The sequence below is a fragment of the Coregonus lavaretus genome (genome assembly GCF_964263955.1).
Source record: "Coregonus lavaretus genome assembly, chromosome: 15".
In the NCBI taxonomy this organism is placed as follows: domain Eukaryota; kingdom Metazoa; phylum Chordata; class Actinopteri; order Salmoniformes; family Salmonidae; genus Coregonus; species Coregonus lavaretus.
Window position 1 is genome coordinate 2,466,367 of NC_140002.1, and position 13,812 is coordinate 2,480,178.

At 41.6% G+C, this 13,812-nt stretch overlaps 1 protein-coding gene across 1 annotated transcript; it reads right to left on the reverse strand.

Annotated features, from left to right (window-relative positions):
• Window positions 1-207: 207 nt before the first annotated feature.
• Window positions 208-9,180, reverse strand: LOC311142774 (alpha-1A adrenergic receptor-like; the record flags this gene model as incomplete). The annotated part of the gene is made up of 2 exons (XM_084178443.1): window positions 208-752; window positions 8,223-9,180. The coding sequence occupies 2 exons, from the start codon at window positions 9,178-9,180 to the stop codon at window positions 208-210; spliced, it is 1,503 nt and encodes a 500-aa protein (XP_084034569.1).
• Window positions 9,181-13,812: the final 4,632 nt, after the last annotated feature.

A 13,812-nucleotide genomic window follows, 5' to 3' on the forward strand; every position in this document is an offset into this window, starting at 1 on the left:
TAAATACTGAGGGACACATTGTGATGTGTACATCTTCAATCCATACTGCTACAGTACTTAGGTTACTGTCCATATTGCATTTAGACATTCACAATGATCCCATGTATAGTCTCAAAAAAAAAAAGCTGTTTGCTAGTCTCATGTCAGCATAAGCACAGACTATCAAACAACATTGTCCAGGCTTATGACTGGTGCCCCACACTGCCATTACATAATTGTCTCAGGCGTTGCCCTGATTGATCCATGCTCCACCTCTCCATTCTTACTCTGTCCATTGGCATGCACTGGCTCCCTGGCCAGGGGGGAGACCAGGTGGACTCTGCTGGTTCCGCTGGTGCTCTGGCAGAAAGCCCCAGGGAGGGCCCTCATCTGGCCAGTGAAGGGGCTCCCACCAGGCAGAGACGGGCAGGAGGATGGGGAGTGGAGGTCGATCCCAGGCTCCAGCCGAGAGCCGGCCCCTTTGCTGACACAGCGAGGGCTGGGGTTGATGGAGGACAGGGTCTGCTGACTCCCATTGAGGTAGGAGCTATTGGTGGAGCCCAGGTGGGAGGAGTGGTGGTTGTAGTAGGCCCTCCAGCCCTTCTGCTTCTTCTTCTGACGGCAGCGGCACTTCAGGATACGGATGAAGGCCTGCTTGAACTCTCGGCTGTAGCAGGGGTAGATGATGGGATTCAGGCAGCTGTTGAAGTAGCCCAGCCAGAAGATCACCTTGAAGAACGTCTCCGGGGGACGCAGGTTGGCGTTAAACGACCCTGGGAGAGTACATGGAGAAAACATGTTATCAATTGAGAGCTATTTAAAAAATAACTGTTATTATATATATTTTATACATTGCTTTTTTTAATGACACATAACTTTACATTTGAGAAATTAAGATGTGGTATGTACTGTGGTGGTAGAAATAATTGATCTGAGACAACAATGTAAACGCTGAACCATCTCTTCAATCCATTCATTTTGGCAATCAAGAGATGGCAGCATTCATCAAAAGAACCTCACAGAAAGCCAATGTGCCAGCAATTATCACCAGCATCCTCCTCTCGCTCCACACCACTGATCTAGAGTGACGGGAAAGGTGAAATATAGGCTTGGTGGGGTTTCAATCTCTATGCTTTCACCTTCCCAGACCTTTCAGATCAATGATCAGCGACAAAGGAGATGAGATGAGAAAACGTTTTAGAGAGTGCAGGCTGTTTTTTTTTTATTCAACTCTTTACTGCACTTGTGATTGTTTGTCTGCTGGTATTATTGAAGCGTCATATTTTCGATAGAACTTAAGACAAAAGTATTTATTATATTTAATCAACACATTATTTCAAGCACGAAGGGCACATTCTATTGTGTGTGATACGACACACCTGCCTCAAGCACCTGATATACACAGGCCCCGATAACAGAGATATGGAGATTGGTGGGTCTCCAACGCTTACAATGGCTACACAGTGATTCCAATGACTACCATCTTGGTGCTGATTCTATTGTCTTGGCTGTTTCCTGTTTTGGAATGTTTTAGATAGAGAAAGATAGCGTCACTCACTGACTGCTCTCATTGTTACTGTACTATGGTCTCCTTAACCACTGAGGTCAACTCTACTGACCTTACATGAGCCTTCACTGATTCTGAATAAGCTACTGAACCTTGAATATGAAAGAATAAAAGTTGTAAAACAGCAAATGTTGAAAAAGTTAAAGTAAGGCAGGATTTACAAGCAGCCTCACATCCAATAAAGAATTCATTACAGTAAGCAATGCCACTTCTGCGCTGACATGATACAGTATCCGTTTCAGAGAAGCACTTTCTAGATTTTCATCTTTACTGTCTCCAGCTCATAAACAAAGGTCACAGACGTCCATCATCATTCCAAAGTCTTCCCAATTTTACAGGCACACTAATCCCAGAGGCTTTCACTGCTGGGAGTCCACTGTTTTACTGCCCTTGCACTCCTCCCCTGTTGCACATCTCATCCCTTTTTTGGCCTTTTTGGACTCAGCATTGTGGGTACTCATCCACTTTGGTATGTCCTGCCACAGAAGCCCTGGCTGTCACGTTATTGGATGAAAAGATGTGGCATTCCATAATTTCTCTCTTTAGACTTCGGGATGGAGAGATGTTTAACAAGAGTTATTACTGTGTTTTCTCAGAATAGAACCATGGCTCATAGAACCATCTATATTCAAGGACACATTTGTAATTTCTCAGCCTGGCCCTAGGAGAGACTGTGGTTACACTGTAGCCTTTTCCTACAGTTAAATGACCTAGTGGCCCCATGGGTGGAATGTTATTAATAATCTTCAAAATGTCATAATTCATTGCTTTTTTTTAAAGGCCGAAAATCTGGTGTTTCTATGTCAAACGGTTTTGTTATATTTCAGTCTTCTGTGATGTATATAAAGTGTAATATTGGGATGGAAACTCAAAATATAACACATTTCAACGCTATATCTGACATGGCACAGGTGTCTTTTTTTTTTAAGGCCATAACTGTGTTTGAGGTGTATACTTTTGTTTCAAAGTAGATTTGTTTAAGACCAAGAAACACTGTGTGACCCTGATTTAGCCCACTGCAGTAAAAGAGCACAGGAGACATCTGATTTCCTATAGGTTGGAGAGATAATTATCTAGTCTATGTCTTCAGAGGGACTCAGTGGTAGCATTTCTGACCAAGAAACACTGTGTGACCCTGATTTAGCCCACTGCAGTAATTAATAATGTGCTACTGGCTGGGGTTGTTTTCCAGTGCCAGGTGTTCAGTTCTCCAGCACAGTTCCACACACTTGATTATGATAGAATAGGCAAGGAATCTATGAAAGACCCTGAGATCTACCTTGGAAATAAATACCCTTGGACCGCTCCTCATACACCCATGAATGGACAAAAGCATGGAGTACAGTGCCTTGCAAAAGTATGCATCACCCTTGGCGTTTTTCCTATTTTGTTGCATTACAACCTGTAATTTAAATGGATTTTTATTTGGATTTCATGTAATGGACATACACAAATTAGTCCAAATTGGTGAAGTGAAATAACAAAAATTACTTGTCTCAAAAAATTCTAACAAATAAATTATGGAAAAGTGGTGCGTGAATATGTATTCACCCCCTTTGCTATGAAGCCCCTAAATAAGATCTGGTGCAACCAATTACCTTCAGAAGTCACATAATTAGATAAATAAAGTCCACCTGTGTGCAATCTAAGTGTCACATGATCTCAGTATATATACACCTGTTCTGAAAGGCCCCAGAGTCTGCAACACCACTATGCAAGGGGCACCACCACACAAGCGGCACAATGAAGACCAAGGAGCTCTCCAAACAGGTCAGGGACAAAGTTGTGGAGAAGTACAGATCAGGGTTGGGTTATAAAAAAATATCGGAAACTTTGAACATCCCATGGAGCACCGTTAAATCCATTATAAAAAAATGGAAAGAATATGGCACCACAACAAACCTGCCAAGAGAGGGCCGCCCACCAAAACTCACAGACCAGGCAAGGAGGGCATTAATCAGAGAGGCAACAAAGAGACCAAAGATAACCCTGAAGGAGCTGCAAAGCTCCACAGCGGAGATTGGAGTATCTGTCCATAGAACCACTTTAAACTCGTAAACCATGTAAACTCCTCAGAGCTGGGCTTTACGGAAGAGTGGCCAGAAAAAAAGCCATTGCTTAAAGAAAAAAAATAAGCAAACACGTTTGGTGTTCGCCAAAAGGCATGTGGGAGACACCCCAAACATATGGAAGAAGGTACTCTGGTCAGATGAGACTCAAATTGAGCTTTTTGGCCATCAAGGAAAACGCTATGTCTGGCGCAAACCCAACACCTCTCATCACCCCAAGAACACCATCCCCACAGTGAAGCATGGTGGTTGCAGCATCATGCTGTGGGGATGTTTTTCATCGGCAGGGACCGGGAAACTGGTCAGAATTGAAGGAATGATGGATGCCGCTAAATACAGGGAGATTCTTGAGGGAAACCTGTTTCAGTCTTCCAGAGATTTGAGACTGGGACGGAGGTTCACCTTCCAGCAGGACAATGACCCTAAGCATACTGCTAAAGCAACACTTGAGTGGTTTAAGCGGAAATATTTAAATGTCTTGGAATGGCCTAGTCAAAGCCCAGACCTCAATCCAACTGAGAATCTGTGGTATGACTTAAAGATTGCTGTATACCAGTGGAACCCATCCAACTTGAAGGAGCTGGATCAGTTTTGCCTTGAAGAATGGGCAAAAATCCAGTGGCTAGATGTGCCAAGCTTATAGAGACATACCCCAAGAGACTTGCAGCTGTAATTGCTGTAAAAGGTGGCTCTACAAAGTATTGACTTTGGGGGCGTGAATAGTTATGCACGCTCAAGTTTTCTGTTTTTTTGTCTTATTTCTTGTTTGTTTCACTATAAAAAATATTTTGCATCTTCAAAGTGGTAGGCATGTTGTGTAAATCAAATGATACAAACCCCCCCAAAAAATCAATTTTAATTCCAGGTTGTAAGGCAACAAAATAGGAAAAATGCCAAGGGGGGTGAATACTTTCGCAAGCCACTGTAAAAGGTCATGTCCAAAGCCATATTTAAAGAGGACCTAAGAGGCATGCTAGTCAGTGGGGCCCTACTGTATGAGGGCCCTGGCATTCCAACTACATTACTCTAGAAGCATAAGGGACCCATCACCATCATATCACGCTCGAATTACAGCTCATTGGAGAATTTGGGTTGGTTAGTTAACTAGTCTGAAACCTTCTGGGGAAACATCTATTAAATATGGTGGGAATTCAATATTATTGTCCGTACACTCTTAGAAAAAAATATGCTACATAGAACCTAAAAGGGTTCTTCGGTTGTCCCCATAGGATAACCCTTTGAAAAAACGTTTTTTGATTCAAGGTAGAACCCTTTTGGTTCCATGTAGAATCCTTTACACAGAGGGTTCTACATTGAACCCAAAAGAGTTCTACCTGGAACCAAAAAGGGTTCTACCTGGAACCAAAAAGGGTTCTACCTGGAACCAAAAATGGTTCTCCTAGGGGTCCAGCCAAAGAACCCTTTTGGAACCCTTTTTTCTAAGAGTGTATACATTCAACTGTAACCTTGGCAAAACAGTAAATGTTGGTTACATAACATGGAAAGCAACAATCAATCGAGGAGCAATATCTTTAGAATGTAATGTTTCAGTTCATCTGGTGAGTTCTGCGAGTTCTATCCTGATCACCATCATCTGTGTTTGATTGAACAGATGTTGTTTCCTGTTTCTCCCACAAAATCTGTCCTTGTATTGTTCACCACCTCCGCCTGAGGACAAGGTGTAAGATACAGGCACACTAGATCACAGAGCACCATCGTTTGTAGTAACTACATCATGTTGGGTGACACTAACAAAACATGCCTTTGGCGGGTCAATGCAGAGACCTTGAGAATTGCATAGTTTATACTGGCAGTGAAAAGTGGCGCTATCGTCAAACACAATCTGCGAAAGCTTTCAAAAAGAGTATTTAAAATCCTGCCAGTTGCAATAGTCTGTCGAATGTGGACACCAATAATATTTGACCCAGCTATTTTGATCCAATTTTTCTGAGAGACTGGTCACACAGTAGGTTTATGATTAAGAACATATGAGTGAGTGCTTTGGAAGGACCCAATCATTTCCAATGAAAACACCATATATGCCAATTATTACAGTTAATATCTTGGGCTTTATTGCATAACTGAGATAACAACTGCTCTCCATCTCCATACCTCAAGTAAATAATAATAGTTGAAGTAACAGATTACGTCATTTTGAATATAATGTAGATGATATATTCGCTGATATACTGGTAGTCTGAAAGCATTTTGAATATAATGTAGATGATATATTCACTGATATACTGGTAGTCTGAAAGTATTTTGAGGGCAGAGAAAGTAAAGACAGAGCTATTCAAGGCTCATTGTTGCTCCCAGAACACATAACACATATATCAGACATCCTATTCCAAAAACCATAGGAGGGGGAAATTACAACCAGCGTCGGGAAAGCAGTAATCCTTCAAACCAATGACATTTGTATTATCTTTAATGTCCCTGAGCCTCTGGAGGAGGGTCCAACAGGATGCCAGCTGTGCGGTACACACAAAGACACGGACATACGCCTCGGACTCATTTGGCTACTATGAAAAATGTATGCACTCACTAAACTGTAAGTCGCTCTGGATAAGAGCGTCTGCTAAATGACTAAAATGTACCCAAAGCATTGTCTTATTTTGCACCATCAATTACACTGTGTGATCTTCACTGGCTGTCACCCCTCTACACAGTGCTTCCACTTCCGTGGTGTGGCCAGGCTAGGTCACTGCTCTGCCTCAGTGCGTATACGTCTCCATCTCTGTCACCCACACAGCCTCAATGTCCATATTACACCCTGATGAGGCCTCAGGAAACAAAAGGGAGCCTCAATTGGACATTACCACTCTGGGTAATTTGAGCAGAGCCAAATAACCTGATTATCGCCACAACACCTGACCTAATAACCTGATTATCGCCACAACACCTGACCTAATAACCTGATTATCGCCACAACACCTGACCAAATAACCTGATTAATCGCCACAACACTGACCAAATAACCTGATTATCGCCACAACACTGACCAAATAACCTGATTATCGCCACAACACTGACCAAATAACCTGATTATCGCCACAACACCTGACTACATAACCTGATTATCGCCACAACACTGACCAAATAACCTGTATATCGCCACAACACTGACCAAATAACCTGATTATCGCCACAACACCTGACTACATAACCTGATTATCGCCACAACACCTGAACAAATAACCTGATTATCACCACAACACCTGACTAAATAACCTGATTATCACCACAACACCTGACTAAATAACCTGATTATCACCACAACACCTGACCAAATAACCTGATTATCGCCACAACACCTGACCAAATAACCTGATTATCGCCACAACACTGACCAAATAACTTGATTATCGCCACAACACTGACCAAATAACCTGTATATCGCCACAACACCTGACCATTTCTGTTATCTCACGCACGGTGTGGACTGACCGATATCAAGCTCGAAAAAAGAGATTTCAGGATTTATTTATGTGATAGACAAAACTGAGTATTATCAATAATTGACAATATTTGATTCTTTTTGTAGCTATTTATATAGTCTCATGCCTAGTGATATAGGGCTATTGATGTTTTACTTTAATGCTTTATTGCTTTATTTGCATCTACATGAGCTTTTGCTGAAGCAGCAGCTGTTCTTCCTGGGGAAGAAAACAAACACATAAAACACAACAAGTAACCAAATTACAGATACACTGATAGACAAGAAGTCACACAAAATATAAAATATAAAATATATACAAACAATACAACTAAAGAATAATGTGTGTGTAGATTGTGTGTGTTAGAATGTGACAGTGTGTCTGGTTGTGTGTGTTAGAATGTGACAGTGTGTCTGGTTGTGTGTGTTAGAATGTGACAGTGTGTCTGGTTGTGTGTGATAGAATGTGACAGTGTGTCTGGTTGTGTGTGTTAGAATGTGACAGTGTGTCTGGTTGTGTGTGTCATTTCTTTACAAAATTTAAATGAAAAATTGTCAGTTAACTGTGTGATTTCTGGTGCCACTGGCTGGAAAACATGGTATTTCTCAATCTTAACATTTTTGGCAAGTTAATTCATGGAAAAGTTAATATTTTGATAATAAAAGGAAGTTGTATTTTAATGTAATACCCTACATGTTTTGGCATGGGTACATACGGCTTCTGATTAAACCCTTTTCTGCCTAAACAGATTATTTCATTTTTGACACGACTATCATCAGAATTTGGGAATTATGAAAACTCTATATTGTTGGCATACTGTATGTGATTTTAAAAAAATATATGTGTGTGTGTGTCAGAGAGAGGGAGAAAGTGTGTGTATGTGTGTGTATCTCTGCGTGAGTGCTTAAGCGCTTAAACACTTGGGTTGGAGGACACTAGCAGAGAATAGACTGTTCGGTTAGATGCTGTCCTTTCATGTCACACACATACACACGCACACACACACACGCACACGCACACGCACACGCACACACTCAAGGTTTATTTGCAAAACAACATGTATGGGTTCAGTGTCATATCTATCTAGCAGGTATGGGGTTCAATAAAACCTAATACAACTAGGGGGAAATTGTGACAAAAGTTTGCTAAAAAAAAATACTCCAAACCTACCAATGGGCAGCACGAGGAAGAATGGCAGCCAGCAGAGAATAAACATGCCCACCACCACACCGAGAGTCTTAGCAGCTTTCTTCTCTCGGGAGAACTTGAGCAGTTTCACGGTCAGAGTGCTCCGCGCCTGGCCTTTGCCCGTGACGCAGTATTCCTGCAGCTGTGCGTTTTTGCAGTGGATCCTGAGCGTGAGCTCATTCGAGTCCATGCGTTCTTTCATGACCCCCGCCTCCAAGTTCTTAGTGGTTCGTTTGGCAACTACATAAACCTGGCAGTACATGCACAGGATGACAGCCAGAGGTATGTAAAATGAACCCAGGGAGGAGAAGAGTGCGTAAAAGGGCTCTTCGGTGATGGGGCAAATGGTGTCATCATTTGAGGGTGGTTGTTTCCACCCGAGCAGAGGTCCGATGGAGATGACGGTAGCGAGAACCCACACACCGAGCATGGCCAAAAGGGCTCTTTTCTCCGTTACTATACAGGGGTACTGCAGTGGGTAGCGCACGCCTATATAACGGTCTATGGATATTACGCACAGGCTCATGATGGAGGCCGTGCAACATAGCACGTCCACTGCTGCCCAGATGTCACAGAAGATCCTCCCGAATACCCAGTAGTCGAGAATCTCCAGTGTTGCGGACACGGGCAGCACTGTGGTACCCAGCAACAGGTCCGCAATGGCTAGGTTGATAATGAAATAGTTCGTTGGGATACGCAGGTGTCTGTTGCACACAACGGAAAGTATCACGAGTATGTTGCCCACGATTGCGAACAGAATGAAAGCGCCCAGAACCATACCAACTGGCACGGCTCGGGTAAGGTCCAGCGGATTCGTGTGTGTGTAATTGGCCGTGGTCAAATTGGAATTATTTGCAGACAACGGTCCCGGTGTCTCCGTGTACAGCTCCGCCGAACCGTTACTCCAGAAGTTGGCATCATTAGCAGTATCAAAACTCATGTTGATGACCCAGTTCCTCCATAACAGATAACTGTAAATCCATGGATCAACACGGACACATTGTTTATTTTGTTAAATCACCAGTATTCTTCATTTCAAGTGGCTTTAGAAATTAAAACAAAAAAACTGCTCGAAAAAGCTCAATGACCTTTTATAGTGTGGTTCCATAATCCCCTGATGTTTCCCGGAAAAGTTAAAGTCTCGTAACACAAGATTATATCACTTTAACCAGCTGCTGCAGTCGTCGTGACTGTCGCCTCTCACTCCGTTCTCTCCTCTCCACTCTGCAGCGTTGCCACCGTGGTGATACAAGCTGTTGAAACGCAGCGACACCACCTACTGAACCCTCCCGCATCCATGCGCACAAGATACAACCTTTCCTCCCCTTTCTGCACTGACCTAAACATATTGGCACAGGACGTTATCTGACATGCTCATGCCCTCACAAAATTGTTTCCAGGACTGACCAATACGGGAACCCTGAAACTGATAGCACAGGGCTATATCAACCGGTAATTTAAAATCACAGGCCATATGCAACAGCATGTGCCATCAACACGCTAATTCACGCCAATTATTCTAGGATCTATCTATGGTGCTTTCAAGACAAGTGGGAAGTCGGAGATTTCCGAGTTCCCAGTTGTTTTGAACGCTGCTAGAACCCTAAGCAGTATGTGTCAAGGCCAGCTCGACAACAACAAATTGTTGCATTGCTATAGTAAGGACTACAAATCAAATCACTAACCTGTAGGCCTACTGGTGATTACACATATGATATACACTGAGTGTACAAAACATTAGGAAGACCTTCCTAATATTGAGTTGCATCCTCTTTTGCCCCCAGAACAGCCTCAATTCGTTGGGGCATGTACTTTACAAGGTGTCGAAAGCTTTCCACAGGGATGCTGAACCATATTGTCTCCAATGCTTCCCACAGTTGTGTGAAGTTGGCTGGATGTCCTTTGGGTGGTGGACCATTCTTGACACACATGTACAAACTGTTGAGCGTGAAAAACCCTGCAGCATTGCAGTTCTTGACACAAACCGGTGCGCCTGGCACCTACTACCATACCCCGTGCAAAGGCACTTAAATATTTTGTCTTTCCCATTCAGCCTCTGAATGGCACACATACACAATCATGTCTCAATTGTCTCAAGGCTTAAATATCCTTCTTTAACCTGTCTCCTCCCCTTCATCTACACTGATTGCAGTGGATTTAACAGGTGACATCAATTAGGGATGATATCTTTCACCTGGATTCACCTGGTCAGTCTGGGTCATGGAAAGAGCAGGCGTTCCTAATGTTTTCTACACTCAGTGTAATTATTGTCTTATAAGTAGGCTACAATCTACGCAAACTTAATGCGCAATTTATTGTGATTAAATAATTTAGGCTACACTTTGGATATCGTTTAGGGACCATTACGCACAGCCTACACCCGAAAATTAGACCTTTATAATCATTCAAACTACTTTCTGTTCAGTGTTGGGGAAGCTACTCTGACAATATGCTTTACCAAGCTACCAACTACTTCACACTGGAAGAAGTTAAGCTACACTAAAGCTAACCTTAAGAAAAATATAGTTACCTAAGTAAAGTTACTTTGAAAAAGTAGTTCACTACAGACAAACTACTTTGTGATAAATTATATCTAAATCTGAAATGTCATAGACTACAAATTGCAAGATCACTCTGGAGTCAGATGTTAACGGAATGTGCAATTTAGCATATTAAACACAAAAAACAGTTTCAAGTGAGAATTGGGTAGGTCTGATGCCGAAAAGTAAAATACAATTAATTATAGCCTACTTCACCCATACTGTAAAAAAAAACAGTAACAAATGCTACATAGAATACAGTAGCAGTTCACTTACTGTATTTGTGAACATTCAAAATAGAAACCACACAAAAACCACACGGGCAACAAAATCAAAGCACATCCTCTGAAGCAAGAGATAGTTGCAAACTATTATTATAATTATAATATTTTATTCTTAGTTTTGTTATTTTATATGTATTGCTTTGTTTGTGGCCGTGCTGTTTTATATTATAGAAAAAAATATACAATCAGAAAGGCACATCATAAATAAATCATTTTCCATTGTTAAAAGTAAACCAAGCAGCACACAAAATAGGAGCTACATGTAAAACGCAGGGCCCTTTGTGGAAATTAGGTGAATTGCAACATGACTTAGCCTGAACTCAAACAACTCTCCCCCTCCCCTCCTCCACCCCTACAATAGATTACAGTACCAGTAATAGCACCTTCAATGGATTACAGTAATGGCATTGGTACCATAAAACTGTTTTGTTTACGGTAACTTACTGGCAGCCAGTTACCTGTAAGTTACTGTAAAACAACGGCAATCATTATCATTATCATATTTCCCAGCTGCTCTACTGCAGGTAGAATTTTTAAAATTGTCTTTAATATCTGTGTATTTTTATTGATTGATTCATCTTATGCTACAAAAAGATAAAGAACATGTTTCTAAACTAATTCAATCAGTTAGTTAGATTTTTTGCAGCCGTTAGTGAAATGCTTGTTCCAGTTTAAATGGCTTAGGTAGTCACCTCACAATGTTCCTAACCCTGACAGTCATTCGGAATGCAGGTTGCAGGTGAATACATTCCAACTGTTGGATATCCTAACTTGGGCTGGATTCCAAAAGGAATTACACATCATTTTGCAAGCCAGCATAATGTGACTTGCAGGTAGGGTTGCAAAATTCTGATAACTCTCCCCAAATGTCCAGCTTTTCCATAAATCCCGGTTGGAAGACTCCTGGAAACTGGAGGGAATAAGCAGGAAATCCAGAATCCTTCAACCAGATTTTTCTGGAAATTCTGGAATTTTGGGAACGTTACCGGAATTTTGCAACCATACTTGCAGGCCTGAGGTAAACCATGAGTTTCAGGCCGCTGTACTAGGGTAAAACTAGGCCCTCAAAGGCCTTATGAAATAGATATTGTATTGTGTTAAAGATGACATATTCGCTGAGGATCTCACTTGGTGAAGGCCACAGCCCTGAACATCGATGAGTGCAACAACCATGTCTCTGTCACTAACACAGTAATGGGTGGTAACTCTACAATTCATTCGAAAGGCAAGCCACTCTGGGAAATATGCAAATAAGGCTTTACAGTAAGAGTATGTTACCATAAAAAGACTACAGTAGCATTATTGGTAGTGTAAATCAATTACAGTAAAGTATTGGATACCGTAAAATATGGTATGGTAACATACTGTTCTCTTTTTTCTTTGTTTAATTTTTTTACAGTAACTTACAGGTAACTGGATGCCAGTAATTTACTGTGAAAACAACAGGATTTTTTTGACAGTGTATATTACATTTTTTCAAAAAGAGTAGTGTGTAGTTCCAGTATTTAACAAAAAAAATTATTTAACTACTGAAAACACGACCTAGATTAGAATTTTTTTATTTGTCATTTAGCAGACGCTCTAATCCAGAGCGATTTACAGGAGCAATTAGGGTTAAGTGCCTTGCTCAAGGGCACATCGACATATTTTTCACCTAGTCGGCTCGGGATTAAAACCAGCGACCTTTCGGTTACTGGCACAACGCTCTTAACCACTAAGCTACCTGCCTGCCCTAATTCACAGTAGGCACACACACACACACACAGTCTCTTGCAGGCCAAATATTATGTTTCAAAACAGATTATCTTTCAATTCTTTGTTATTTTCAGTAGCATTAGACACCTGGGATGTCTGATTTAATGCAAACACCTGGCAATGCTCCTCAAATAACAGGAAAATAAATTACAAAGTAACCTAAACTGATGTTTATTTTTATTTTTGTGTTTATGTTTATTTTCGATCATGGCTGTGGGCCCTTACAAAACTTGGATGAAAAACTATTTTGAGGGAGGTCTGATAAAAGTCTACACAACTACATTAAATGAAACTATAGGTTTACATCTTTGGTTGAAGCTAGAATCATTCAACAACAACAAAGCGTCTCCCCTCCTCTGTTTCACAAAAAATCTAAAAAGGTATGGGTCTGGAGAAATATAACCACTTTCAAATGTACAGACAGAGCTATGAATGCAAGGACTGACCGTCCACGATATCAACATGATAGTCTTTGGTAAACCGGGAGAAGAGAAGGCGGATTCCCCTGTGTGTCTAGGCCTACTGTAGTCCAGGCTTTCTACTGCAGTCCGTCTCTGTCCAGGCATTTTGCTTTATTGTTAGATAGCACTGCTAAACCCCTCAGCTCCCTAAGATCGATCCAATATGGCAACCTCTGCACTGGAGCCTAGGAACAGGGAAAGTTATGGATGGTGTGTGGGTGGGGGGGAGTCTGATGCATTTTGACACGGCAGATCAGTGCTGACCACAGTAGGAAAAACAAGCCAAGGCAACAGGCAATATACAGTACAGAGGCAGAATGGATGTAAATATTAAAACACACACACTATACATCATATTAAAACTCTTGATCTGTAGCCAAGATAATAAAAAAGATGAACACTGAAGTGAATTAAAGCGATTACGTTTTCCTCTCATCAACTCTACCGCAGGTTGATTAATGGGGGAGGGAGACTTCAGGTGATATATGACATCAGCCATAATGGCTGAGTGGGATTCCATGATGCAATCCTC